The 27,718-nt window shown below is 54.0% G+C and overlaps 2 protein-coding genes and 1 non-coding gene across 7 annotated transcripts in view; 1 reads left to right on the forward strand and 2 right to left on the reverse strand.

Annotated features, from left to right (window-relative positions):
• Positions 1-849: 849 nt before the first annotated feature.
• Positions 850-4,303, reverse strand: RPL18A (ribosomal protein L18a). Its single transcript, XM_030820447.1, has 5 exons — positions 4,207-4,303; positions 2,688-2,867; positions 1,945-2,074; positions 1,139-1,248; positions 850-995 (listed from the first exon to the last, which is right to left on the reverse strand). Exons 1-5 carry the CDS (start codon positions 4,222-4,224, stop codon positions 903-905), a joined length of 531 nt encoding a protein of 176 aa, XP_030676307.1. The 5' UTR covers positions 4,225-4,303; the 3' UTR covers positions 850-902.
• LOC115837129 lies at positions 1,448-1,580 on the reverse strand. The gene has a single exon (XR_004032161.1). It is a non-coding gene; the product is annotated as a small nucleolar RNA SNORA68 (small nucleolar RNA).
• Positions 4,304-15,489: 11,186 nt separating the features above from the next.
• The window catches only part of LOC100603367 (tyrosine-protein kinase JAK3), a 32,513-nt gene continuing 20,284 nt past the window's right edge, over positions 15,490-27,718 (forward strand). For all 5 annotated transcript variants that reach the window (XM_030820440.1, XM_030820441.1, XM_030820442.1 and 2 more), the window contains exons 1-14: positions 15,490-15,615; positions 18,707-18,903; positions 19,237-19,360; positions 19,647-19,758; positions 19,966-20,111; positions 20,528-20,822; positions 21,367-21,489; positions 21,583-21,740; positions 22,890-23,001; positions 23,850-24,036; positions 25,104-25,231; positions 25,431-25,562; positions 26,293-26,377; positions 27,472-27,599. In XM_030820440.1, the coding sequence (XP_030676300.1) occupies positions 15,500-15,615; positions 18,707-18,903; positions 19,237-19,360; positions 19,647-19,758; positions 19,966-20,111; positions 20,528-20,822; positions 21,367-21,489; positions 21,583-21,740; positions 22,890-23,001; positions 23,850-24,036; positions 25,104-25,231; positions 25,431-25,562; positions 26,293-26,377; positions 27,472-27,599 (2,043 nt within the window). In that variant the 5' untranslated portion in view covers positions 15,490-15,499. The remainder of the gene's footprint in view (positions 15,616-18,706; positions 18,904-19,236; positions 19,361-19,646; positions 19,759-19,965; positions 20,112-20,527; positions 20,823-21,366; positions 21,490-21,582; positions 21,741-22,889; positions 23,002-23,849; positions 24,037-25,103; positions 25,232-25,430; positions 25,563-26,292; positions 26,378-27,471; positions 27,600-27,718) is intronic.

Below are 27,718 nucleotides of genomic sequence, written 5' to 3' on the forward strand. Positions count from 1 at the left end.
TGATCCTGGGTTCTCTGGGACAAAAGAGGGCCCCATAGGCTGCCCCCAGCACCTGCACGGCGTCACTTCCCACATCAATGTGGAACCCCATGTTGAGATCAAGACAGCAAGCCCCAGAAGGGCCGCTGGCCCAGAACAGAGCTGCCCAAGGTCATGCAACAAAGGATGGGAGGCTCCCAGAGCCTGAGCTCTTGGCTGTGTCTCAAGCTTCTTCAATGCCAGCTTAGCCTCCACCTGACAGAAGGACTCAGCCAGGGTGGGATTAGTGTCATGCCTGGAATTTTCCAGGCCTGAAGCAGTTTCCTGGAGACAAGTACCTACGGTGAGTCCTTGACCTCCTTGGGCAAGATGAGGGCGTCATCTAAGAGGCCCCCAACCAGTGAAAGGGAAACAGCCCTCAAGCAGCAGAGTGCCCCTCAGGTGCCCTCTTGTGTCTACTCTGAGAACTTTGGGAACCAGAGACTTAGGGGAATCCCCAGGGAGTGAACCCCCAACCCCACTATCTAGGGAGATTCTCCCTGGTCCAGACCCAGCAGGGGAGCCTGGGAGGCCTGTGTCTCACAAGGCAGTTGGGACAGATTTAGGGGCCCAGGACACAGTACCCCTGCAGCTCATAGCCCAGGGCTGCCAGCAGGGCTGAGAACTGACCAAGCAAGAGGGAGCTCGGGGTGGGGGCTCCTGGAGGGCCCACTCCAGGACAGGAGGATGTGAGGGTTGGTTTGTTTGCACTGAAGACCCCTCCTCCAGGACAGAGAAATGGCAGCTCAGCTGCACCCCAGGAGGTGACTGGGCTGGCCTCTCATAGCACCCCTTTGAGCTCTGCAGTGTGCAAAGAAAACACGCGGTGAGCACCGGGGCGTTCCTGAGTTTATTTGGGGCACACCCGGGTGAGGGCCCTGCACCTAGAAGAAGGTGTTGGGCCTCTTGGTGGTGAAGCGTGGCTTGTGCTGACGGCGCAGGACCCGGTGGGGCAACGGGAACTTGATCTTGGAGTCCTGTGAGGAGGGGAGGTATGTTGAGGGGGTTGGAAGCCTCTTAACACCCCATCCTGTGGGGCCACCGAGGTGTAGCCGCCCCCCACTGGGCTCCTGCGTCAGAGCAGGCGTTTCTCTCCAGGGAAGTCCCCCAGGGCACTCACGTGGAACTGCTTGACAGCCGGCCGGCGGCACTTGCTGGCTGCGATCTCTTCCACCTTCATGATTTGAATGGAGTGGGCCCGGGCGCGGTGCCGGGCACCCATGTCTCGGTCTGTGGAAAGGAGTGGGGCCAGGGTGACGGTGTTGCCTGGGCTCTGGGCATTCAGCGAACCTCCTGAGTGCCTGCCCAATGACCTGACACATCCTGTTGGTCACAGCAACTGCCTGAGGGCTCGGGGCTCACGGGAAGGTGGTGGTGGGGGGAAGCGAGACAGCCCAAGGCCTGGGTCCCAGCAGGCACTGGCCACTAGAGTTGTGGAACCTCCAAATTCACTTTGAGGGGCACGGCCACAGCCCCCCAAAGGCGACGAGATCCACTTGCTGTTTGCACCTCTGTTTAAACCACTGCTATAAGAAACAGTGATTCTTGGGTTTAGGTGCAATCAGGGAGGTGTGGGGGTCGCACAGACCCTGGCAGGTGAGCCAGGGAAAAGGTGCCAGCTCCCAACACCGGGCAGGGGTTCAATTCGGTTCTAAGTGGGTCCCAGAAAACAGTGGTGATGTGGATCCCAGTCTAAACAAGGTGCAGACCCAAAAAGGGAGTTTCCAGATGCGATGTGATTTACAACCGAGCCTGGCAGGGCTCTCAGAAAAGTGCCATCTGGGGCCTGGGGCATCCTCTCATCTTCCTGTGCCCCACCACCAGCTCTGAGACTCTCCTGTGCTGGGAACCTCTGGCATTTGCCCTGCCTCAGTGTGAGGGAGTCAAGGAGGGTCTAAAAAGCTGGAGGCAGGACAGGCAGCTTACAGCACTGGGTGACAGCGCCTGCGGTGGTCAGGTCCCGGTATTCCCGGTACATGTTGTGGGTGCCGCTCCGGGAGTCATAGCGCAGCCAGATCCCAAAGTTCTTCACCCGCAGGGGGGACTTCTCAAACACCTGCCAAGGAGAGGCCACAGGGAGATGTGAGAGCAGCAAGCCGGATCTGCCCTAGCCCCATCTTCACTGAACCCTCGGCCTCTAAAGCACACCCCAGGCTCCAGGCCTCTCTACGGCCAGACTCTTGTGCCTCAGTTTCCCAGCCCCACCTACCTTCAGGCACCCTCTGGGAGCCTGAGGTAAGGGAACTTCCCATGGCAACAGCCTGAAGTCCAGGCTTCTGCCACGACACCAACCCAGCCCCAGATGCAGTTCCTGAACTCAAGTCTCCGGGGACCTGTCTGGGCCAACCTAGCTACCACCCACTGACCAGACAGCCATCGCCTCTCCTCACTTGACAGACAGGGTCCAGGGAAGACAGCACCAACCAAGGTGTCCCACCATGCCACCCACCCGCTCCCTGGCTTTCTAATCAGGGAAATGGCACATAAGCTCTGCTCCAGTCCCGTGACCCAGGCAGAAACACAACCTGAGGCTCTGATTTCCGATGTGCTGGGATTACAGGCGTGAGCTACCGCGCCCGGTCGATGTCTGATTAATTCTTGAGACGCGCGATGTCCCCCATGAGGCGCAAATCCACTCCAGACCCCACGTAGCCCCGGCCTCTCCATACCTGACCACAGTAGACAATCTCCCCTGAAGACTTCTTCATTTTCTTTAACTGAGATACGAAGTACCAGAAGCGGGACTTGGCGACGACATGATTAGGTGCAAAGATTCGCATGCGGTAGAGGGGCGGTGTGTGGCATTTGGGGGTGGGCAGGCAGCGACCCACTACCTTGTACTCTCGTAGCTGAAAGAAAACGGGTGAGGTTAAGGCCAGCACCCAGAGGCAACTGTGGAGATCCACCTCACTCCCTTTCCTGCACCTAGTGACCACAGATTCGGGAAGCAGGAGACAGGGCCACCCCAGGTACTCCATGTGGATTCCTGGTGACTGTGAGTCACACTCCCGACCACAACTTTATCCACAAAATGAACCGAGGAGAGGGAGGTCTCCAGGGAGGATTAATTGAGTTGCCTGTCTCTCCTCTGCTAAGGGTTTCAGACCAGGAAAGCTGAGGCTTAGACCCACAGCCTCCTTTCTTCATGCTGCAGTCCCGAATTGCTTTGCAGTCCCCGTGAAAGCCACTCTGCACCTCAAAACATCCAGCCAACATCTTTTTTCACCCTGAGGCCTACAGACAGTGACCAGCATGGGATCTCACAGCCCATTCCAGACAGAACTAGGAGAAGACCTCAGGTCTCTCCCCAGCCCTGGGATCCCTGCACTGTCGCCACGCGAGCTGCGGCTGCCTCCGTTTTCCCAACTGCAATCCAAACATTTGGCCCAGGGAAGGCTCCCGGTTTACAGATGCAGGGGTGAGAATCTTTGGTCAAGTCCAGGCTCTGTAATATGACACAAAGAAACCACCTCTGAAACTGACTCGCCAGCTTTTCGCTAGTATCAATGAAAAACAGTCACAAATTATCGCAGTTCCTACTTTTACTGTGACTCAGTTCCTACTTTTACTGTGAACCTGACCCATTGGCCTCGGCACCACACGTTCAGAAAAGGGAACGACGGGGCCCGCCCCTTTGACAGCAAGGAAACTGAGGCTGGAGATCTGGACATAATACACCCACTCCATGGGAGTCCAGATTCTCCTATCTCTGCGCCATAGCGCCGTTTGATTCTATCCAGTATGTGTCACAGCGTTAACCCTCGCGCTCCCCATTTCGGCTCATTGTTAGCAATTTCCATCTGCTTCTCACAGCCATTCCGGGAGAAAGAAAATACTATTGCTCCACCATCACGTGACACATTGCAAACACGAAAACAGAAACTTGGCGGCTCGGCGAGGTGCTGGGGTTAGGGCCTCCAAGCTGCGCGACTTATTCCTTCCCCTGGGAAGAAGACCCGGAGTCCTTGGGCCCCCGCGATCCCTGAGCTGGCCCAGGCCACGCATTGCTCTCTCCACGCGGCGCCCACGATGGCCGCCATGTTGGGTGCAACAAGAGAAGGCGGCGCGCGGCCAAGGAGGACCCAAACAAGAGCGCGCGGCACCAACCCGACCCACGCCACCTCTGCAGGCCCCCGATGGGGCCTGGGCCCCATTCCTTGGCCCCCTGCCGCGCCGCGCCCGCCTTACTGTGCCCGAGGCCTTCATAGCGTCCTCTCCACGCTCGCCGCCACCCGCAAAAGGAAGTATCCTCTTTCGCGCAGTCGTTCACCAGGCCTTCACTACCGGAAGACCCGCCCTCTCAATGCCGCACGCCCATTGGCTTCTCTGCTCCGCACTCAAAGCGACCCGCGTCTTCATTGGCTACCGATCCACCTGCTACTCAAAGCTCGGCCTCTCTTCAGCGAGACTTCGTTTCCCAGAAGGCAACGAGGCAAGCTCCACCTGTTCCACTACGACCGTAACGGAGCGTCGGCGCGCGCGGCACGTCGGGAGTTGTAGGCACTCCGACAGTCCCGGCTGCAACTGGGGGCGGCGGCGCGCGCCGCCTGCAGGATACCTAAGCATTGAACGGGACTTCGGGTGGCTGCGGTGTTTACGATGAGATCCCGATGCTTCACCCCGGGGCCTCATCCTCCGGGGAGGTGTGTTACGGAGATCTCCACCAGATACCTGAGGGTATCTGTAAAATGAGAATACAAATTATATATTTTTCTCCTAGCGATGTTGCAGCACGAATATTGAGTAAGCACTGGAATGCCGTTTTTGTTATTTGGGGTCCGATTTGTGTTTCGTAGTAGCTGGGATTCAAACTCTGTCTGCCCGCCTCCAGTTCATAAGAACCTGGGGGAGCGGGGGTTGGGGGAGAGCGCGCGGAGAGCCCGAGAATGGATCAAGATCATCCAGCCGCCCACTTTGAGGGGCTTGGACTTTGCAGTTTGCTCGGGCAGAAAGAAGCCCTCCTGGGGATGAGGACGGAGACCAGATATGAAAAAAGAAACAGCCGCAAACAACTCCCTGATGACAAAGCTATGAAGTAAAATTCAGAGGAAAGAGGCAGGAGGCTGAGGCATGAGAATCGTTTGAATCCAGGAGCCAGAGGTTGCAGTGAGCCGAGATCGCGCCACTGCACTCCAGCCTGGGCAACAGAGTGACTGTCTCAAAAAAAAAAAAAAAAAAAAAAAAAGCCAGGCACGGTGGCTCACACCTGTAATCTCAGCACTTTGGGAGGCCGAGGTGGGTGGATCACGAGGTCAGGAGTTCAAGACCAGCCTGGCCAACATGGCGAAACCCCGTCTCTAGTAAAAATACAAAAATTAGCGGGCGTGGTGGCAGGCGCCTGTAATCCCAGCTACTCGGGAGGCTGAGGCAGGAGACTCGCTGGAACCTGGGAGACGGAGGTTGCAGTGAGCCGAGATCATGCCATTGCACTCCAGCCTGGGAGACAGGGTGAGACTCCAACTCGAAAAAAAAAAAAAAAAAGAAAGAAAATAAAGGGCAGCAAGTATGCAATTTTTTATTTTCATTTTCTTATTTTGCATTTCTGGTTCTCTTAATCTGGTTTTGTGGATTCAAGTCACTACTGGGTGTGATTTTCTTTTCTTTCTTTTCTTTTTTTTTTTTCTTTGAGACGGAGTCTTACTCTGTTCCCCAGGCTGGAGTGCAGTGGCGCTATCTCGGCTCACTGCAACCTCTGCCTCCTGGGTTCAAGCAATTCTCCCGTCTCAGCCTCCAGAGTAGCTGGGATTACAGGCGCCTGCCACCATGCCCAGGTAATTTTTGTATTTTTAGTAAAGACGGGGTTTTACCATGTTGCTTAGGCTGGTCTCGATCTCCTGACCTCGTGATCCGCCCGCCTCGGCCTTCCAAAGTGCTGGGATTACAGGCGTGAGCCATTGTGCCCGGCCTTATTTTTTTGATACAGGATCTCACTCTGTTGTCCAGGCTGGAGTGCAGTGGCAAGATCTCCGTTCACTGCAGCCTCGAACTCCCAGGCTCAAGAGATTCTCCCACCTCAGACTTCCCGAGTAGTTAGGACGCATGCCATGAAACCCAGCTAAGTTTTGTATTTTTTTTTCTTAAACTCCTGACCTCGTGATCCACCCACCTCAGCCTCCCAAAATGCTGGGATTACAGGCGTGAGCCACCGTGCCCGGCCAAGTTTTGTATTTTTTGTAGAGACAAGGTCTCTCTATGTTGCCCAGGCTGGTCTTGAACTCCTGGGCTCAATTGATCCACCCACCTCAGCCTCCTGAAGTGTTGGGATTACAGGCGTGAGCCAAAGCACCCGGCCTTATGCAGTCTTTTAAAATTACATACATTACCTTTATATGTGTTCTTCAGATATTCACTTGGATTGGAATACATGTCTGGGGTCCCTTGTTTTCAGCCTGAAGAATTTCTTTTGGGTGGGTGCGGTGGCTCTCGCCTGTAATCCCAGCACTTTGCGAGGCCCAGGTGGGTGGATCACCTGAGGTCAGGAGCTCGAGACCAGCCTGGCCAACATCGTGAAACCCTGCTTCTATTAAAAAATACAAGAATTAGCTGGGTATTGTGGCGGGTGCCTGTAGACCCAGCTTCTTGAGAGGCTGAGGCATGAGAATCGCTTGAGCCTGGGAGTCGGAGGTTGCAGTGAGCCGAGATCGTGCCACTGTACTCCAGCCTGGACAACAGAGTGAGACTCTGTCTCGAAAATATATATATATATTTTTAGTATTTCTTGTGAGGTGGGCAAATTAACTTTTGCACCAAAATCTTTAGCCCAACTGTAGCACAGGTGGTTAGTTACCCAGTCCCTTCCTGGTGGACCCTTAGACTGTGAAAATTCGGAAAATTGATGGGTGTGATGGGGGACAGGGAGGCCAGGGGAGCAGGTCAGCCCTCCTGGGGCTGGGGTTTTCTGGGCAGGACGTCAGGTGAGAGGCGACTCTATCCCAACAGCGCTGCCGCAAGCGTCCACCAGGTGGCAGCAGAACCCCGTCCCATCTGCGGTGGCCCAGCTGAGGCCAAGCACGAGACCGTGGAATGATACACAACCAGGTTCAAATCTTTTTTTTTTTTTGGAGACGGAGTTTCACTCTTGTTGCCCAGGCTGGAGTGCAATGGCGCGATCTCGGCTCACCGCAACCTCCGCCTCCCAGGTTCAAGCAATTCTCCTACCTCAGCCTCCCGAGTAGCTGGGATTACAGGCATACACCACCACGCCCGGCTAATTTTGTATTTTTAGTAGAGACAGGGTTTCTCCATGTTGAGGCTGGTCTCAAACTCCTGACCTCAGGTGATCCGCCCACCTCGGCCTCCCAAAGTGCTGGGATTACAGGCGTGAGCCACCGCGCCTGGCCAGGTTCAAATCTTACCGATGGTTCGCTGGCCGCGTCGCTGCTCTGGGCCTCAGTTTCCCCTTCCACAAAATGAGGCCAGTAATAGTCGCCAGCTCTTAGGGTTGTTGTGAGACTTAAATGGTGTCTCATTGTTTGGACTGGGGAGGTTGAGGCCCTGTCCCTCTCTCTGTGCTGGAACTCACCGCTCTGGCCTCAGTTTCCCCAAAGTGCTGAGAGGCTACAAGCAGGTGGAAAGAGATCCTGGAAAGGGCAGAGCGCAGCCTGGAGCACAAATTGGATCCTGGGACAGCAGGAGAGGGGCAGGAAAAGGAATTTAGGGAGGACAGCGGAGGAGGAAGAAGAGGAGAGGGAGATCCCTGAGACCCAGCCCTGGCCTTGGGACCTCGTGCTTCTGCCTTCAAGGCCTGGGTTGGAGCGGAGGGAGGGGCATGCCCGGGTGGGGAAGGGCACGGGTTGTGATGTTTGTTTCAAAGCTTTATTATTTTTCTTTAGTTTTTTTGTTTTGTTTTGTTTTTTGAGATGGAGTCTCACTCTGTTCCCCAGGCTGGAATGCAATGGCGTGATCTCAGCTCACCATAGCCTCTGCCTCCCAGGTTCAAGCGATTCTCCTGCCTCACCCTGCAGAGTAGCTGGGATTACAGGCACCCATCATGATGCCTGGCTAATTTTTGTAGAGACAGGGTTTCTTTTTCTTTTTTCTTTTTTTTTTTTTTTGAGACGGAGTCTCACTCCATTGCCAAGGCTAGAATGCAGTGGCACAATCTCAGCTCACTGCAGCCTCCGCCTCCCAGGTTCAAGCCATTCTCTCCTGCCTCAGCCTCCTGAGTAGCTGGGATTACAGGCATCTGCCTCCACGCCTGGCTAATTTTTGTATATTTAGCAGAGACAGGGTTTTACCATGTTGGCCAGGCTGGTCTTGAACTCCTGACCTCAGGTGATCCACCCACCTCGGCCTCCTGAAGTGCTAAGATTACAGGCATGAGCCACTGCGCTCGGACTGTTTTTTTTTTGTTTGTTTGTTTTTTGTTTTTTTTTAGACAGAGTTTTGCTCTTGTTGCCCAGGCTGGAGTGCAATGGTGCAATCTCGGCTTACCGCAGCATCCACCTCCTGGGTTCAAGCGATTCTCCTGCCTTAGCCTCCCGAGTAGCTGGGATTACAGGCACACACCACCACATCCGGCTAATTTTGTTTTTTCAGTAGAGATGGGATTTCTCCATGTTGGTCAGGCTGGCCTCAAACTCCCGACCTCAGGTAATCCGCCCACCTGGGCCTCCCAAAGTGCTGGGATTACAGGAGTGAGCCACAGTGCCTGGCCTTTTTTTTTTTTTTTTTTTTAATATAGAGTCTCACTGTCACCCAGGCTGGAGTGCAGTGGCACGATCTTGGCTCACTGCAACCTCTGCCTCCCCGGTTCCAGTAATTTTCGTGTCTCAGCCTCCCGAGTCGTTGGGATTACAGACACCCATCACCACACCAGGCTAGTTTTTGTATTTTTAGTAGAGATTGGGTTTCCCTACGTTGGCCAGTCTGGTCTGGAACCCCTGACCTCAAGTGATCCACCTGCCTCAACCTCCCAAAGTGCTGGAATTACAGGAATGAGCCACTGTGCCCGGCCCAGGCCCTGGCCTTCCACCCCGTCCTCTTCTGCCTCCAATTGTCCCTGATCCCTGCTCCCATCTCTCCCAAGAGTCCTTCTCTGAATTCATTTCATTCATTCATACATTCATTCATGGAGTACCTACTGTGTGGACACATGACACAGGGGACACAGTTGTGACTGGGACAAACAAAAACCCCAGACCTGGGAGAGTTGAAAGGGAAAAGGATGGGGGAAATGGAAAAAACAAGATACATAAGAAAAATCAGCCAGGCGTGGTGGCTCTCACTTGTCATCCCAGTGACTTGGAAGGCTGAAACGGGAAGATCATTTCAGGCCAGGAGTTCAAGACTAGCCTGGGCGACATAGTGAGATCCCTTCTCTAAAAAAAAAAAAAGTTTCGGCCAGGTCTGGCGAGATGGGTGGATCACCCGAGGTCAGGAGTTCAAGACTGGCCTGACCAACAAGGTGAAACCCCATCTCTACTAAAAATACAAAAAATTAGGCCGGGCGCGGTGGCTCAAGCCTGTAATCCCAGCACTTTGGGAGGCCGAGGCGGGCGGATCACGAGGTCAGGAGATCAAGACCATCCTGGCTAACACAGTGAAACCCCGTCTCTACTAAAAATACAAAAAATTAGCCGGGTGTGTTGGCGGGCGCCTGTAGTCCCAGCTACTGGGGAGGCTGAGGCAGGAGAATGGCGTGAACCCGGGAGGCGGAGCTTGCAGTGAGCTGAGATCGCGCCACTGCACTCCAGCCTGGGGCACAGAGCAAGACTCCGTCTCAAAAAATAAAATAAAATAAAATAAAATAAAATAAAAATACAAAAAATTAGCCAGGTGTGGTGGTGGGCGCCTGTAGTCCCAGCTACTCAGGAGTCTGAGACAGGAGAATTGCTGGAACCTGGGAGGTGGAGGTTGCAGTGAGCTGAGATTGAGCCACTGCACTTCAGCCTGGGCAACGGAGTGAGACTCTGTCTCAAAAAAAAAAAAAAAAAAAAAAAAAAAAAAAAAAAAAACAGAAAAGAAAAAAGAAATTTACAAACAACAGAAATTTATTTCTCACAGTTCTGGAGTCTGGGAAGTCCAAGATCAAAGCACATTCAGTGTCTGCTAAGGGCCCACATTCCGGTTCATAGATGGTGGCTTCTCACTGTGCCCTCACATGGTAGAAGGGTCGAGGCATCTCTTTGGGGCCTCTTTCTTTCTTTCTTTCTTTCTTTCTTTCTTTCTTTCTTTCTTTCTTTCTTTCTTTCTTTTCTTTCTTTCTTTCCTTTCTTTCTTTCTTTCTTCTTTCTTTCTTTCTTTCTTTCTTTCTTTCTTTCTTTCTTTCTTTCTTTCCTTTTTTGAGATGGTCTCACTCTGTTGCCTGTGCTGAAGTGCAGGGGCATGATTTTGGTTCACTGCAGCCTCGACCTCCTGGGCTCAGGTGATCCTCCTGCCTCAGCCTTCCAAGTGCCTGGGACTACAGGTGTGCACCACCATGTCCAGCTAATTTTTGTGTGTTTTTTTTTGGTAGAGGTGGTGTTTCGCCATGTTGCCCAGGCTGGTCTCAAACAAAAGTTCTTTGTCAGAGACCAGCCTGCAATTCTCCCAGGGTGCTGGGATTACAGGCGTGAGCTACCATGCCCAGCCTAGGGGCCTCTTTTATAAGGGCATTAATTCCATTCATGAGAGCTCAACCCTCATGATCTAATCACCTCTTAAAAGGTTCCGCTTCTGAATACCATAGCCTTCGAGGTTAGGATTTCAATGTATTAATTTTGGGGAGACGCTAGCCGGGCGCGGTGGCTCACGCTTGTGATCCCAGCACTTTGGGAGGCTGAGGCGGGTGGATCACGAGTTCAGGAGATCGAGACCACGGTGAAACCCCGTACTAAAAATACAAAAAAATTAGCCGGGCGTGGTGGTGGGCGCCTGTAGTCCCAGCTACTCGGAGAGGCTGAGGCAGGAGAATGGGGTGAACCCGGGAGGCGGAGCTTGCAGTGAGCCGAGATTGCGCCACTGCACTCCAGCCTGGGCGACAGAGCGAGACTCCGTCTCAAAAAAAAAAAAAAAAAATAATAATAATAATTTTGGGGAGACGCAAACTCTCAGACCATCACAGTATTTTATCTTTCTCAGTGCTGCTGCAAAGGAAATTTTTCAGAATTTTTTTATGTTCCAGTTGTTTGCTGCTAGTGTATAAAAATTCAATTGACTTTTGTATTGAATTCAATGGACTTTTTAAACCTGGTAACTTGCTGAATTTATGTATTTCAGTAGTTGTCTTATAGATTCCCTTGGGTTTTTGACATAAACAATCATATCATCAGCAAATAGCAACAATTTTCTTTACTTTTTTATTACTTATTTTTTCTGTTTTGCTTGATACAGAATCTTGCTATGTTGCCTTTAAATTCCTGGGCTCCCATTTCAGCTTCTCCAGTAGCTGAGGCTACAAGCATGTATCACCATACCCAGCCACACCTGACTTGTTTATTTTTCTCTTTTTTTTTTTTTTTCCTCTGAGACGGAGTCTCGCTCTGTCGCCCAGACTGGAGTGCAGTGGCGCGACCTCGGCTCACTGCAAGCTCCGCCTCCCTGGTTCACACCATTCTCCTGCCTCAGCCTGCTTTTTCTTTTCTTGTTACAGTGGCTAACATCACCAGAACAATGTTGAATAGAGGTGGTGAGAATGGACATCCTTGTCTTGTTCCCAATCTCAGGAGGAAGTTATTCAGTCTTTTACCATTTTTGTTTTTGTTTTTGAGATGGAGTCTCGCTCTGTCGCCCAGGCTGGAGTACAGTGGCACAATCTTGGCTCCCTGCAACCTCTGCCTCCTGGACTCAAGCCATCCTCCCACTTCAGTCTTCCAAGTAGCTGAGACTACAGGTGCACACCACCATGCCTGGCTAATTTTTGTATGTTTTGTAGAGACGGATCTCACCATGTCGCCCAGGGTAATCTCCAACTCGAGCTCAAATGATCCTCCCACGTTGACTTCCCAAAGTGCTCAGATTACAGGCATGAGCCACCGCGCCCGGCCCTGCCTCACTGTACTCTTAATTTTCATTTGGCAAGTGAAGCTGAGGAACTTTTTCTGGGTTTAAGAGCTATTTGTCCTTCATTTTCTGTGACTTCTGGATTCATATCCGCCTAAGTGGTTGGCATTTTCTTACTGCTTTCTAGATGTTCCTTATATAACGAGGATATTTTATCCATGAATTCAATTTTGTTTCCAGTTACACTTTGATTGTATTCTTTGATTGTATTTATGGACTTCTTGTCAGCAGAAAAATGTGGGTGTTTGCATCACTGACATGCCCCATTTTTCTTGGGCAAGTTCTGGGTTCTATCCCCAGAACTTCCTTTTTTAAAAAAATTATTTATTTATTTATTTTTTTTTGAGATGGAGTCTCGCTCTGTTGCCCAGGCTGGAGTGCAGTGGCGCGATCTCAGCTCACTGCAACCTCCGCCTCTCAGGTTCAAGTGATTCTGCCGCCTCAGCCTCCTGAGTAGCTGGGACTACAGGCGCCCGCCACCACACCCGGCTGAGTTTTGTATTTTTAGTAGAGATGCGGTTTCACCAGGTTAGCAAGGCTGGTCTCGAACTCCTAACATCAGGTGATCCGCCCACCTCGGCCTCCCAAAGTGCTGGGATTACAGGCGTGAGCCACTGCGCCCGGCCAGAACTTCCTTTTAGAGCTTTCACATGCCCTTCTCTGGGGCTGAAGTTACCGCTTTGGTCTTCACCCCAATCTCCTCTTACGTATTCTCAAAATATTGCAGAAACCATCACACTGGAGGTAGCAGAGACCCAGAAACTCACTGTACTTCCAGAAAGCAGAGGCTTCAGTCTCAGGCCAAGGATGAGAACATAAGGTTGCATTCCTGTCTGCTGAAGCCACCCAGGAAGTGAAAGAAAACACTACAGCTAAGCTTCTGCTTGGCACTTCCTGCCACAGGTCAGCTGTGGCTCCACTAAGCTCCACTAAGCTGAGGACATAATCTATATCTCTATAGATATAGATATATCTATATCTCTTTCCCTTGACCCATGCGGCCCTACCCACGCCATCAAATGAGTCTCAGCCCCCCGTGTCCCTGACATCCTGCTCTTCCCAGGAACACTGTGAATTCGTGAAGCCTCCCGGCCTTTGCCTGGGCTGTTCTGCCTGCCAGAACTGCCCACACTCCCACACTCTCAGGTCACTCTCTGGCTAGTCCCACTTGTTGTTGGATTTCAGTATCAAAGCCACCTCCTCCAGGAAGCCCTCCCAGATCCAGTCATTTCTCTTAGCAGCCTGGACCCAGGGGCAGCTGACATAATTATTGGGCAATAGCTTGTTTATTGCCATCTCCCCTGCTGGACTGTCAGCTCCACTGGACAGGGATTGGGTCTGCATTTTCCCTGATTCCCTGCACACAGGCTGGGCCCAATAAACATCTCTGGCTGATTGAACAGTGAAGATCAACAAAATACTTACCAAACCATTTTGTGTTAAGACTTGTGATGGTGATACAGAGATGAGAAGTCTTTTTTTTTTTTCTGTTTTTGAGACAGGGTCTCACTCCCATTGCCTAGGCTGAAGTGCAGTGGCATGACCACAGCTAACTGCAGCCTCAACTTCCTGGGCTCAGGTGATCCTCGCACCTCAGCCTCCCTAGTCTAGTAGCTGGGTCTACAGGCACATGCCACCACACCCAGGTTATTATTTTTTGTTGTTGTATTTTTCGTAAGACAGGGTTTCACCATGTTGCCCAGGCTGGTCTCGAAGCCATCCTCCTGCCTCAGCCTCCCAAAGTGCTGGGATTACAGGTGTGAGCCACTGCTCTCGGCCACAACTTCTTAATTCCCTTTTTTTTTTTTTTTTTTTTTGAGACAGTTTCGCTCTGTCGCCCAGGCTAGAGTGCAGTGGCATGATCTCAGCTCACTACAACCTCCACCCGCCTCCTGGGTTCCAGTGATTCTTCTGCCTCAGCCTCCCAAGTAGCTGGGATTACAGGCGCATGCCACCGGGCCCAGCTAATTTTTATATTTTTAGTAGAGATGGGGTTTCACCATGTTGGCCAGGCTGGTCTCGAACTCCTGGGCTCAAGCAATCTTCCCACCTGGGCCTTCCAAAGTGCTGGAATTACAGATGTGAGTCACTGCACCCGGTCACCACTTCGTCAGTCTATTCCTGAAGCTCTACTTCCAGGGCTGTGATCCTATTATCCTAAGAACACTGGCCCAAGTCTCTTTGCATTTGGATGCTGCCCCGGCCTTCTGCCTCTTCCATTTATAACAGCCCCTACTTCCAACACTCCTATGGCTCCAGATTATGCTCTGGGCAAAACCCACCCTTCTCCCAAAGACCCTGATCCCCTGTCCCCCCACGATCTTGCCCCTGTTGACCGCCCTGCAGTCCCCTTCCCCCTCATCTCACCCCTGCCCCTGGCCTCCTGACTGCTCTTCAAGCTGCTAAGATCATTGCCCTCTCAAGGTCTTTGCCCATCCTGTGCCCTCCTCCTGGAGCGCCCTTTCCCTGGCCAGCTCCCTGTCCTGCCTCGGGTCCAAGTTCCAGTCTGTGCCTGTCCTGACACCCTGGCTTTCTTTGTTGTCTGCAATGATTTGGCTCCTTCATTTCCTCATTGTCTCGGTGCCAGATCACAAGTTCCAAGAGGCCAGGCCGGATCCACCTGGTTTTTTAGGGCTGGGGCCAGGGCACCCCAGGCAGAAGTGGGTCATTATCTCTCCCTGAGTCTTTTCTTTTTTTCTGAAACAAAGTCCCGCTCTGTTGCCAGGCTGGAGTGCAGTGGTGCCATCTCGTCTCACTGCAACCTCCGCCTCCTAGATTCAAGCAATCCTCCCACCTCAGCCTCCCGAGTAGCTGGGATTACAGGCATCACCAGGCCTGGCTAATTTTCCTATTTTTAGTAGAGACAGGGTTTCATCACGTTGGCCAGGCTGGTCTCAAACTCCTGACTTCAAGTGATCCGCCCGCCTCAGCCTCCCAAAGTGCTGCGATTACGGGCCACCACGCCTGGCTAATTTTTGTATTTTTAGTAGAGACGGAGTCGGAGTTTCGCCATGTTGGCTAGGCTGGTCTCAAACTCCTGACCTCAAGTGATCGCCTGCCTCAGCCCCCCAAAGTGCTGGGATGACAGGCGTTAGCCACTGCGCCCAGCGTCTCCCTGAGTCTTAACGGAGAAATACCTCAAAGAAGAACTTGACCTTCCTCTGGGGCAACTTCCCTGCATCCCTCCTGGGCAAATTCAGCCAGGCTTCCTTCCCTGGGTGCAAAATTAATTCTACTGGGTGCCCAACTCACACGTTACAGATGGGTAAACTGAGGCAACAAGGGCCGGGCCAGAGCCCCACTTAACAAGTGGGTCTAGAGTCAGCTGAGCCCCTGGTGTGACCCAGACCCTTCTCTGTGCTATCATCAGTTCCTTTGGCTTAGGGATCTCCAGCAGCCTGTCTGAGCGGGGCGGCTGATGCAGAGGCTTCCGGAACTTTCTGCCCCTCCTTGCCCGCCTCTCCGCCCCCGTCTCCCACAGGGCCCTGACTTTCGGTAAATGACAGTGGCTCAGGAAACCAAGGGGCCCACACAGGAAGGAGCCGAGTGGGACTTTCCTCTCGCTGCCTCCCGGCTCTGCCCTCCCTTCGAAGGCCCAGGGTCCCTGCCCGTTAGGTAAGAGCTGGCGATGCCGCAGGGCTCTGCCCAGACACTGGGGGAGGACGGTGGTGGCTGGGGATGGCTGGGCTGGGGCAGGGTGCTGCCAGGGCAAAGGCGAGCTCGCCTTCCAGGCCTCGGAGGAAAGCTGCGACAGAGACGTGAGCCCAGACACGCATCCTCCGATAGCCCGCTTCTCTGGGCTTCGGCTTTGACTAAGGGCCGGAGTTGCCTACCTTGCGGACCTGGAGGAGTCACTGCGCATGCGCGATGGGGGCTGCGGGGTTGCGGGGTGGGGAGGTGGGATTGGGGGCGGGGAGGAGGGATTGGGGGGCGGAGTTCCCAGCCGCGACCCTCCAAGCCTTCCCGGTCCAGACACAGGGTGCCCGACCATGCCAGGATGCAGAACGTTGGGGATTATAAACAGGGGATGCCGAGGCGGGAGGAGAGCTTGAGGCCAGGAGTTCAAGACCAGCCTGGGCAACATAGCCAGACCTCCATTTTCTACAAACATTTTTAAAAAACCAAAAAAAACCATGGCGTTTTCGGGGACCAAACATCACCTCTGACTTTTCTTTTTTTTGTTCAATATTACAAAATAATAATATTTTGTTAAGTTTTTTTGTTGTTTTGGTGATGGGGGTCTTGCTATGTTGTTCGGGCAGGTCTCTAACCCCTGGCCTCAAGCTATCCTGCTGCCTCAGTCCCCTGAGTAGCTGGGATTGCAGTGGAGTGCCACTGCCACCGAAGCTTTATTTTAAACTCGATTGGGGCTGAGCACAATGGCTCATGCCTTTAATCCCAACACTTGGGGAGGCTAAGGCCAGCGGATCACTGGAGGTCAGGAGTTCGAGATCAGCCTGGTCAACATGGTGAAACCCTATCTCTACTAAAAACACAAAAATTAGCCAGGCTTGGTGGCGGGTGCCTGTAATTCCAGCTACTCGGGAGGCTGAGGCAGGAGAATCGCTTGAACCTGGGAGGTGAAGTTGGCAGTGAGCCGAGATCATGCCACTGCACTCCAGCCTGGGAGACAGAACGAGAATCTGTCCTCCCCCACCCCCCCGGAAAAAAAAAAAAAAAAAAAAGGCTGAGCAATGTGGCTCACGTGTGTAATCCCAGCACTTTGGGAGGCCAAGGCGGGCGAATCACCTGAGGCCAGGAGTTTGAGACCAGCCTGGCTAACATGGTGAAACTCCGTCTCTACTAAAAATACAAAAATTAGCTGGGCGCTGTGGCGTGCGCCTGTAATCCCAGCCACTCGGGAAGCTGAGGCATGAGAATCGCTTGAACCCAGGAGGCAGAGGCTACAGTGAGCCAAGATCGTGCGACTGCACTCCAGCCTGGGTGACAGTGCGAGACTCCGTCTCAAAAAAAAAACAAAAACAAACTTGATTGGCTGATGTTGAGAGGACGAGAGATAGGACATGCTGTGTGATTTTATTTCTATAAAGGGCGAAGCTAGGCATCATCTCTCTGTAGGAGAGGTGGGGCTCCTCCAAGGTTCCTGGGACTAGGAATGTGCTCATTCTTGGTCTGGGCATCAGTGACATCAAAGTGTCCCTTTGGTAAGGTTCTTTCCCCCACAAGACTTCCCTTCCCACAGTAACCACCACGCCGCTGTGCCAATTGCCCTTCCTGTTTGGTTTAACAGGCGTTTGTTGATCACTTACCGGCACATCATCAAGAAATATACAAATTAATGCAGATTAATTGAGTTGACACTAGGCCTGGATTGGGCTCAGCAAACCACCTCAATGAGGATGCTGAGGAGTCAGCCCATTTCACAGCTGCAAAAGCTGAGTCCTAGGGGTCCTAGTCCTCTGATTGTCTTAAATCTCATTAGGCCGGGCGCAGTTTCTCACGCCGGTAATCCCAGCACTTTGGGAGTCCAAGGCGGGAGGATCACTCGAGGTCAGGGGTTCCAGACCAGCCTCGCCAACATGGTGAAACCCCGTCTCTACCCAAAATACAAAAATTAGCCGGGCATGGTGGCGTGCCCCTGTAATCCCAGCTACTCGGGAGGCTGAGGCAGGAGAGTTACTTGAACCCAGGATGCAGAGTAAGCCGAGATTGTGCCACTGCACTCCAGCCTGGGCGACAGAGCTAGACTCTGTCTCAAAAAAAACAAAAACAAAAACAAAAAAACCCTCATTAATGCGGCCCCACCCCAGCCCCGGGGCATTATTTTGGATCATAGTTTTGTATTGTGTTTTTTTTCTAGAGATAAGGTCTTGCTCTGTCGCCCAGGCTGGAGTGCAGTGGTGTGAGCATAGCTCAATGCAGCCTCAACCTGCAGAGCTGAAGACATCCTCCCGCCTCAGCCTCCCAAGTAGCTGGGACTATGGGGGTGTGCCACCATGCCCTGCTAATTTTTTAGAGATGAAGTCTCAAAATCCTAGCCTCAAGTGATTCACCCGCCTCGGCCTGTCAAAGTGCTGGGATTACAACGCTTTTTTTTCTTTTTGAGAGGAGGTCCCATTATATTGTCCAGTCTGGTTTCAAACTCCTGGTCTCGGCCAGGTGCGGTGGCTCACACATGTAATCCAGCATTTTGGGAGGCTGAGGCAGGCAGATCACTTGAGGCCAGGAGTTTGAGGCCAGCCTGGACAACACAGTGAAACCCCATCTCTACTAAAAATACAAAAAAATTAGCTGGGCGTGGTAGTGCCCACCTGTAATCCCAGCTACTGGGGTGGCTGAGGCACGAGAATCTCTTGAACTTGGGAGGCGGAGGTTGCAGTGAGCTGAGATTGTGCCACTGCACTCCAGCCTGGGTGACAGCGTGAGACTCTGTCTCAAAAAAGCAAAAAACATAAAACAAACTCCGGGTCTCAAGTTATCCTCCCTCCTTGGCCTCCGGAAGTGATGGGATTACAGGCACTCTAAAAAGTTTTGCACTTTTTAGAGGCAGGGTTTCGCCATATTGGCCAGGCTGGTCTCAAACTCCTGACCTCAAGTGATCCCCCCACCTCGGCCTCTCAAAATGCTGTGATTACAGGCATGAGCCACTGCGCCTGGCCTCCAGCACTCCTTTCCATGCCCTCCCTGCTCAGAAGTCCAATCCCCTCTGACCAGGACTGAGGGGCTTTTTCTCTCTGTGCCCCAGGCAAGTTGCACTCATGGCACCTCCAAGTGAAGAGACGCCCCTGATCCCTCAGCGTTCATGCAGCCTCTTGTCCACGGAGGCTGGTGCCCTGCATGTGCTGCTGCCCGCTCGGGGCCCCGGGCCCCCCCAGCGCCTATCTTTCTCCTTTGGGGACCACTTGGCTGAGGACCTGTGCGTGCAGGCTGCCAAGGCCAGCGGTGAGTGCATCCCTAGTGGATCGGGCCAGAGGGAAGGATAGGGTTGTGTGGGGCCAAGATTAGAAGCTGGAATAGTTGCCTGCAGAAGTCAGCATTGGAGCTGGGGCTTTGGGGGATGAGTAGAAGTTTGGTAATGGAGAAGGGTGTGCAGGGTGGGCTTCTGAGGCAGAGGGAGTGGCCTATGCAGACTGAGAAGTATGATGGCACATGAAGGGAACAGCTGGTCATCCCTTGAGGTATGGAAGAATCTGGACGGTTGGGTATGATGCTGGCACTCCTGAAGGGCACAGATGGGGTGACTCAGGAGGGAGCTGATGGGACTGTCCCCTGTAGGCATCCTGCCTGTGTACCACTCCCTCTTTGCTCTGGCCACGGAGGACCTGTCCTGCTGGTTCCCCCCAAGCCACATCTTCTCCGTGGACGATGCCAGCACCCAAGTCCTGCTCTACAGGATTCGGTAGGAAGTGCCCCCCCATCCCCCAGGGATTGTACAATTTTATCATCTCCTTGCATTTCGAGGTGCCCACACCCCTACCCCAGGGAGATATGATCACTACCCATTTCTCAGATGAGGAAACAGACCAGAGAGGGTGGGTCACTTGCCCAAGGTCACACAGCAAGTTAAAGGTACAAGCTGGGCTCTGTGAGGCCTCTGCGGAATCTGTCCCTCGCCCCCACCATACTGTCACTCCTACTGAGGCTGGGTTGCACTTTCATCCCAGGGTTCTCTCCTCTCTTCACAGCTTTTACTTCCCCAATTGGTTTGGGCTGGAGAAGTGCCACCGCTTCGGGCTACGCAAGGATTTGGCCAGCGCTATCCTTGACCTGCCAGTCCTGGAGCACCTCTTTGCCCAGGTGGGGTTCTGCCTGGGGTTTGACCCAGGGGGTTGGGGGCCCGAGGGGCAACACCAGGGCTGGCTTGCAATCAGGTGGGGCCTCGTCTGACCCTCCCTGTGGCAGTCCAGGGCTGGGGGTCAGCCCAGGATTGGGGAGGTCTGCAGGTTAACATCAGGGCTTGAAGTTGGGTGGCCTCAGCTGATGCTCCCTGTGGCGGCCCCCCAGCACCGCAGTGACCTGGTGAGTGGGCGCCTTCCCGTGGGCCTGAGTCTCAAGGAGCAGGGTGAATGTCTCAGCCTGGCCGTGCTGGACCTGGCCCGGATGGCGCGAGAGCAGGCCCAGCGGCCGGGAGAGCTGCTGAAGACTGTCAGGTGAGAGCCACCAGGCTGTGGGGATGGCCTCTGCTTGGGAGTGAGCAACGTGGGCTCCATCGGGGCTTTGCCGGGCTCCCACCATGGCGTTCTCCTGCAAGCTTTCAGGGTGTTCCTATGACCCAGGGCCTCCCACGAACCCAGCCCTCTCCACCCCCAGGCTCCAGCTGGACAGACACCTGACCTCCCCCAGCTAAAAGGCCTGTGGGGTCCCTGTCCGACCTGTGGGCGCCAATGGCCCTCCCCTACTCTGAGGTCCGGTCCTCATACCTGACCCTGAATGAGAGTCTGTGTGTGCCTCGTGCCCCAACTGGGGCCGCACCCCAGCCCCTGGGCTAAAGCCTGGGTTTGTGTGTGTCCCCGCGGGGACCCGTCCAGACGCTGAGGGCCGGCTCCCTCCCCTCCAACCCCTGCAGCTACAAGGCCTGCCTACCCCCAAGCCTGCGCGACCTGATCCAGGGCCTGAGCTTCGTGACGCGGAGGCGTATTCGGAGGACGGTGCGCAGGGCCCTGCGCCGCGTGGCCGCCTGCCAGGCAGACCGGCACTCGCTCATGGCCAAGTACATCATGGACCTGGAGCGGCTGGATCCAGCCGGGGCCGCCGAGACCTTCCACGTGGGCCTCCCTGGGGCCCTTGGTGGCCAAGACGGGCTGGGGCTGCTCCGCGTGGCTGGTGACGGCGGCATCGCCTGGACCCAGGGAGAACAGGAGGTGAGGGCGGCCCCCCGCTGGGCGGGGCCGATGTGGGGGCGGGGCTCGGGGAGGGGCCGGAGAGTGGTAGGGGATGTGGGGCGGAGCCAAAGCGAAAGAGTTGGGGAAGTGGGCGAGGCTTAATGAGGAGCGGGCCTTAGGAAGGGAGGAGACTACGGGAGTGGGAGGGGCAAGAGGGTTGGGCTGAGCGACCCGGGAATGAAGATGGGAGGGGCTGAGGAGTGGGTGGGTGGGCGCTGGAACGAGGCAAGACTAAAAGACAGAGTGAGGCTCTGAGAGCTGGGAGGCTGCGAAGCGGGGCAGGGATCAAGGGGCGGGGTCCGGCCGAGAGAGGGAGACGGGGATTGGCAGAGGGGGTGGGAGATGTTTGGGGATGGGTAGGGGAGGTGTTGAGAGGGTTGGGGTTGATAGGAGGGGGCGCGGCTTGGAAGGGTTGAGTGGGAAAGGGGTAGGGAGTGGATGGTGTGGCTTGGGGGTGGGTTCATGGGCGTGGTTTGGCGGGGTCCAGCAGGGCCCCTACTTCGGTACTCCCCCTCTTTCCCAGGTCCTCCAGCCCTTCTGCGACTTTCCAGAAATCGTAGACATTAGCATCAAGCAGGCCCCGCGCGTTGGCCCGGCCGGGGAGCATCGCCTGGTCACTGTTACCAGGACAGACAACCAGATTTTGGTGGGTGCAGGATTCCCCTCCCCTCCAGCCTTACCCCGAGGGCAGGGCCGGCACCCTCGGGTTTCACTGGGCCCTGACGCTTGTCCCTCGCAGGAGGCCGAGTTCCCAGGGCTGCCCGAGGCTCTGTCTTTCGTGGCGCTCGTGGACGGCTACTTCCGGCTGACCACGGACTCCCAGCACTTCTTCTGCAAGGAGGTGGCACCGCCGAGGCTGCTGGAGGAAGTGGCCGAGCAGTGCCATGGCCCCATCACGTAAGGACCTGCCCCTCCCCTTCTCTATGCCTCAGTGTCCTCACCTTCCAGGAGCCCTGGACAGGGGTCTAGTTTTCAAACCACACCTGCCGCACAGTCAGCGCTCAGTGAAGCTGAAGTATTCCTTCTGCTGCACAGGGCGACCGCTACTCTCTCTCTCTCTGACCCCAGGGCCATTTCCTGGAGATGGACAAGTCGCCCACCTTCACCTACAGCCTCTTGTTTAATCTCCCAGGAAGGGCCAGGCATAGTGGTGCACACCTGCAATCCCAGCGCTTTGAGGGGCCAAGGCAGGAGGATTGTTTGAACTCAGGAGTTGGAGACCAGTCTAGGCAACAAGAGAGGCCCCATCTCTACAAAAAAAGAAAAAAAAAATAGCTGGGTTTGGTGGTTGACCTGTAGTCCCAGCGACTCCGGAGGCTGAGGCGGGAGGATCACTTGAGCCCAGGAGTTGGAGGCTGCAGTGAGCTGAGACTGCACTCCAGCCTGGGCAACCAAGCAAGACCCTGTCTCTATTAAAACAAACAAACAAACAAACAATCTCCCAGGAACAGGCCAAGACTTATGGCTGATTTTTTTTTTTTTTTTTTTTGAGACGGAGTCTTGCTGTAGCCCAGGCTGGAGTGCAGTGGCGCGATCTTGGCTCACTGCAGGCTCTGCCCCGCGGGGTTCATGCCATTCTCCTGCCTCAGCCTTCCGAGTAGCTGGGACTACAGGCGCCCGCCACCTCACCCGGCTAATTTTTTTTGTATTTTTAGTAGAGACGGGGTTTCACCATGTTAGCCAGGATGGTCTCGATCTCCTGACCTCATGATCCGCCCGCCTCGGCCTCCCAAACTGCTGGGATTACAGGCGTGAGCCACCGCGCCTGGCCTGATTTTTTGGATTTTCAGTAGAGACGGGGTTTCACCATGTTAGTCAGGATGGTGTTGATCTCCTGACCTCGTGATCCACCTGCCTCGGCCTCCCAAAGTGCTGGGATTACAGGCGTGAGCCACCGCACCCGGCCCATGGCTGATTTTATAAATGGGGGGAGGGTGTCACCTGGCAAGGATCCCAGGGCTACAGAGGTACCTGAATTTGAGCCCAGGTCTCTCTGTCTTCTTCTGTCTCTGACTCCTCCCCATTCCCTCTCACCTTCCCCCACAGTCTGGACTTTGCCATCAACAAGCTTAAGACTGGGGGCTCACGTCCTGGCTCCTATGTTCTCCGCCGCAGCCCCCAGGATTTTGACAGCTTCCTCCTCACTGTGTGTGTCCAGGTCGGTCTACTGCTAGGGTGGGTAGTGGAGGGCTTCCTGGAGGAGGTGACATTTGAGTTGAGATTTAAAAGATCAGTCAGCATTTGGTTCCTGAAGAATAGGAGGGAAAAGACACCCCCAGTGAACAGAACAGCATATTCAAAGATCTAGAGACTGGAATGAGTTCATGGTGCTTTAGGAGGAAGGACTGAGGCTGGGCACGGTGGCTCATGCCTGTAATCCCAGCCTTCGGGAGGCCAAGGCGGGCAGATCACTTGAGGTCAGGAGTTCGAGACCAGCCTGGCCAACATAGTGAAACCCCGTCTCTACTAAAAATACAAATATTAGCTGGGTGTAGTGGCGCAAGCCTGTAATCCCAGCTACTTGGGAGGCTGAGGCAGGAGAATCCCTCGAACCTGGGAGATAGAGATTACAATGAACAGAGATCGCGCCATTGCACTCCAGCCTGGGGCAACAGAGCGAGACTCTGTCTCAAAAAAAAAAAAAAAGGCCGGGTGCGGTGGCTCACGCCTGTAATCCCAGCACTTTGGGAGGCCGAGGTGGGCAGATCATGAGATCAAGAGATCGAAGCCATCCTGGCCAAAATGGTGAAACCCTGTCTCTACTAAAAATATAAAACTTAGCTGGGCATGGTGGTGGGCACCTGTATCCCAGATACTTGGGAGGCTGAGGCAGGAGAATCGCTTGAACCCGGGAGGCGGAGGTTGCAGTGAGCCAAGATCATGCCATTGCACTCCAGCCTGGGTGACACAGCCAGACTCCGTCTCCAAAAAAAGAGAAAAAAAAGGAAGAAGGACTGAGAGGGAGAGTGTCACTCACTCCCACTCAGGGGCCACTCTTCTTTGCAGACCCCCCTTGGTCCTGATTATAAGGGCTGCCTCATCCGGCGCAGCCCCACAGGAACCTTCCTTCTGGTTGGCCTCAGCCGACCCCACAGCAGTCTTCGAGAGCTCCTGGCAACCTGCTGGGATGGGGGGCTGCACGTAGATGGGGTGGCAGCGACCCTCACCTCCTGCTGTATCCCCAGACCCAAAGGTGAGCCCCTTCCTCCCCTGAAATGAGTGGCTGATCTGGGACCCTGGCTTTCTATGTCTGTGACAGCTCCTGTGTGGGTGGCAAGTGGCAGAAACTGCAGGTCAAGGTGGGTTAGGGAAGAAAAGGTGATTTGTTGGCTCAGGAAGTTAGAGATATATAACCTTTAGGTCTGGCTTGATCTAGGCACAGCTAGATGTGAGCCATGTCATCTGCACCTAGTCTCTCTCCAGCTCTTCCTCTGGGTGAATTTCACTCCTGGACAAACCCCTCTGATGGGACAATTCTGAGATGTGAGTTCTTCTGAGTCTCCCAGAATCCCTAGTAGAACCGATCCCTGGTTGTCCACAGCGCCACTTGGCTCATTAAAGCCGCCTGCAGAGCTCCTTCCTTCCTTGTTGCTCATCCCAAATCCCTATGGGGGCTTTCTGGATCTCCTTTCAAATAAACCATGTGCCAGCCAGGCACAGTGGCTCACGTCTGTAATACCAGCACTTTGGGAGGCTGAGGCAGATGGATCACTTGAGGTCAGGAGTTCGAGACCAGCGTGGCCAACATGGTGAAACTCCATCTCTACTAAAAATACAAAAATTAGCCAGGTATGCTGGCACACTCCTGTAGTCCCAGCTACTCAGGAGGCTGAGGCAGGAGAATCACTTGAATCCGGGAGGCAGAGGTTGCAGTGAGCCGAGATCGCACCACTGCACTCCAGCCTGGGTGACAGAGCGAGACTCTGTCTCAAAAAAAAAAAAAAAAAAAATTAGCTGGGCATGGTGGCACACACCTGTAGTCCCAGCTATCCGGGAGGCTGAGGCAGGAGAATCGCTTGAACCTGGGAGGTGGAGTTTGCAGTGAGCTGAGATCGTGCTACTGCCCCCCCAGCCTGGGTGACAGAGTGAGACTCTGTCTCAACAACAAAACAAAAACAACAACAAAAAACCATGTGCCCTGGAGTCTTCATCTCAGGGCCGGCTTCTAGAGGGTACCTCAAACCAAGGCATGAGTTAGCTAACCCTTGGGGACTTTTCACCTCTGATTTTTGGTTTTTCTCCCTCATCCTCTCCCCATAGAAAAGTCCAACCTGATCGTGGTGCAGAGAGGTCACAGCCCACCCACATCATCCTTGGTTCAGCCCCAATCCCAATGCCAGCTGAGTCAGATGACATTTCACAAGATCCCTGCTGACAGCCTGGAGTGGGTAAGAGGCCCTGGGAAATGAGGCGATACCTCAGCCTGGGGTCCAGAGACTCAGATTTGTGGCCTCAGGCATATGCTATAATTTTACCTTACCTTGGTTTTCCCATCTGTAAAATGGGGCCAGCAGCTATGTCTCGCTTGGGCTGGGATACTGCAGGAACCCCCTCACTGGCCTCTTCTGCTGTCCCCTCACCATTCAGCATGAGAACCTGGGCCATGGGTCCTTCACCAAGATTTACCGGGGCTGTCGCCATGAGGTGGTGGATGGGGAGGCCCGAAAGACAGAGGTGCTGCTGAAGGTGATGGATGCTAAGCACAAGAACTGCATGGAGGTGAGAGCGATGGGAACCAGACTTTTGGAGTCGGGGCTGGCTGGAGAGGGGGTCGTGGATGCAGAGAAATTTAAAAACACACAGGGACCTGGGCGTGGTGGCTCATGCCTGTAATCCCAGCACTTTGGGAGGCTGAGGCAGGAGGATGGTTTGAAGCCAGGAGTTCAAGAACAGCCTAGGCAACATAGCAAGACCTCGTCTTTACAAAAAAATTTTAGGCCGGGCGCGGTGGCTCATGCCTGTAATCCCAGCACTTTGGGAGGCTGAGGCGGGCAGATCATCTGAGGTCGGGAGTTCGAGACCAGCCTAACATGGAGAAACCCCGTCTCTACTAAAAATACAAAATTAGCCAGGCATGGTGGTACATGCCTGTAATCCCAGCTACTCGGCAGGCTGAGGCAGGAGAATCACTTGAACGTGGGAAGCGGAGGTTGCAGTGAGCCAAGATCGTGCCACTGCACTCCAGCCTGGGTGACAGAGGGAAACTCTGTCTCAAAAAAAACCAAAAACCAAAAAACAAAAAAAAACCCACAAAAAACATAGATGATAGTGGGAACTTCTGTCCCGTATCAGAAAATCATGCTAGTGCTGTGTGCACTAATGGCAGACTCCAGGGCCAAAGGTGACCTGTGGCCAGGTGTTCCCCTAAGGCAGGTTTGTGAGCACAAAATTTGGGATTATTGGAGTGGAAGAAACCCACGCATCTTCTCTCCCTTCCCACCTTCCCCAGTCATTCCTGGAAGCAGCGAGCTTGATGAGCCAAGTGTCGTACCGGCATCTCGTGCTGCTCCACGGCGTGTGCATGGCTGGAGACAGTGAGAGCCCCCCACCCACCCACCCCACCTCTGCCTCACCCAAGTCCAGACTGTTCTTCCCACCTCTGTTCTGAGCCTCTATATGACAGCACCAGCAACACACTGGGCCACCCTGGATGGGAGCCGTGTTCATTACCCTTTATTTATGTCTCTCCATAATCACTCCTTGGAAAGTGGCTCCAGGTTCCCACCCATACCCAGCCCCAGAATGATCTGAAGTCAGACAAACCTGGCTTTCTAATCTCCGCAGCTTTGTACGGGTCACGTAACCTTTCTGAGCCTTGGTTTCATTGGTTGGGAGTCCAAGATGGGCCAGGAGCTGGGGACAGAGCCTAGAATGTGACAGGCAGGGTGTGAGGAGGTGGGAGGAGGGCAGCAAGGGGAACTGTGGATGGTCAGAGAGGCTGCTGGGCCAGCCTGGGGGTTGGGCAATGCTTGTGGGTAGACAGAGATGCATTCTAACCTGGAAAGATAAGGACAAGTGTGGATTAGGAAAGGAAGAGAGGTGTTCTAGGCAGAGGACACAGAACATGCAAAGGGTTAGAAGTGAGATACAGAGGCTGGGCATGGTGGCTCATGCCTGTAATTGAAAAGCCAAGGCGAGTGGATCACCTCAGATCAGGAGTTCAAGACCAGCCTGGCCAACATGGCAAGACCCCGTCTCTACTAAAAATACAAAATCAGCTGGGTGTGGTGGCATGCACCTGTAGTTCCAGCTACTTAGGAGGCTGAGGCAGGAGAATCGCTTGAACCCGGGAGGCAGAGGTTGCAGTAAGCCGAGATCGCACCAATGCACTCCAGCCTGGGCAACAGAGTAAGACTCTGTCTCCAAAAAAAAAAAAAGAAAGAAAGAAAGAAAAAAAAGTGAGATACAGATACAGAGAGGGCTTAGCACCTTCCAGGCATTCCAGGCAAATCATTCAGAGATGGAGGTGGGAGGAGAGGGTGAGTACGGTATGAACAGAGGCAGCAGGGGAGGGAACAGACAGAGATGAGAGAGTGTGAGAGACCCTGAGAGCCAGGGTGTTCGCAGAACCTGCTCAACACAAATGCAGTTCAGTCTCCCAACCCGACCTCTCCCTGCTGCCAACCAGGCACCATGGTGCAGGAATTTGTACACCTGGGGGCGATAGACATGTATCTACGAAAACGTGGCCACCTGGTGCCAGCCAGCTGGAAGCTACAGGTGGTCAAACAGCTGGCCTATGCCCTCAACTATCTGGTGAGTGCTCCTCTACCCGCTCCACCCTCCATTCCCAGGGAAGGTTTTCTCTGGGTGGAAAAAGGAATTGGGAGTGGGCTCTGTAGTATGCGTAGGAGTTTGGTAAGGGTTCGAGGGGA

The sequence above is a fragment of the Nomascus leucogenys genome, chromosome 10 (genome assembly GCF_006542625.1).
Source record: "Nomascus leucogenys isolate Asia chromosome 10, Asia_NLE_v1, whole genome shotgun sequence".
Classification (NCBI taxonomy): domain Eukaryota; kingdom Metazoa; phylum Chordata; class Mammalia; order Primates; family Hylobatidae; genus Nomascus; species Nomascus leucogenys.

Coding starts and splice junctions, on each gene's coding strand:
- RPL18A (XM_030820447.1), bottom strand. Junction 2,075..2,687: donor AGATTGTCTACTGTGGTCAG/GTATGGAGAGGC, acceptor TCTCCTTGGCAG/GTGTTTGAGAAGTCCCCCCT. Junction 1,249..1,944: donor AGGCGCTGTCACCCAGTGCT/GTAAGCTGCCTG, acceptor TCCTTTCCACAG/ACCGAGACATGGGTGCCCGG.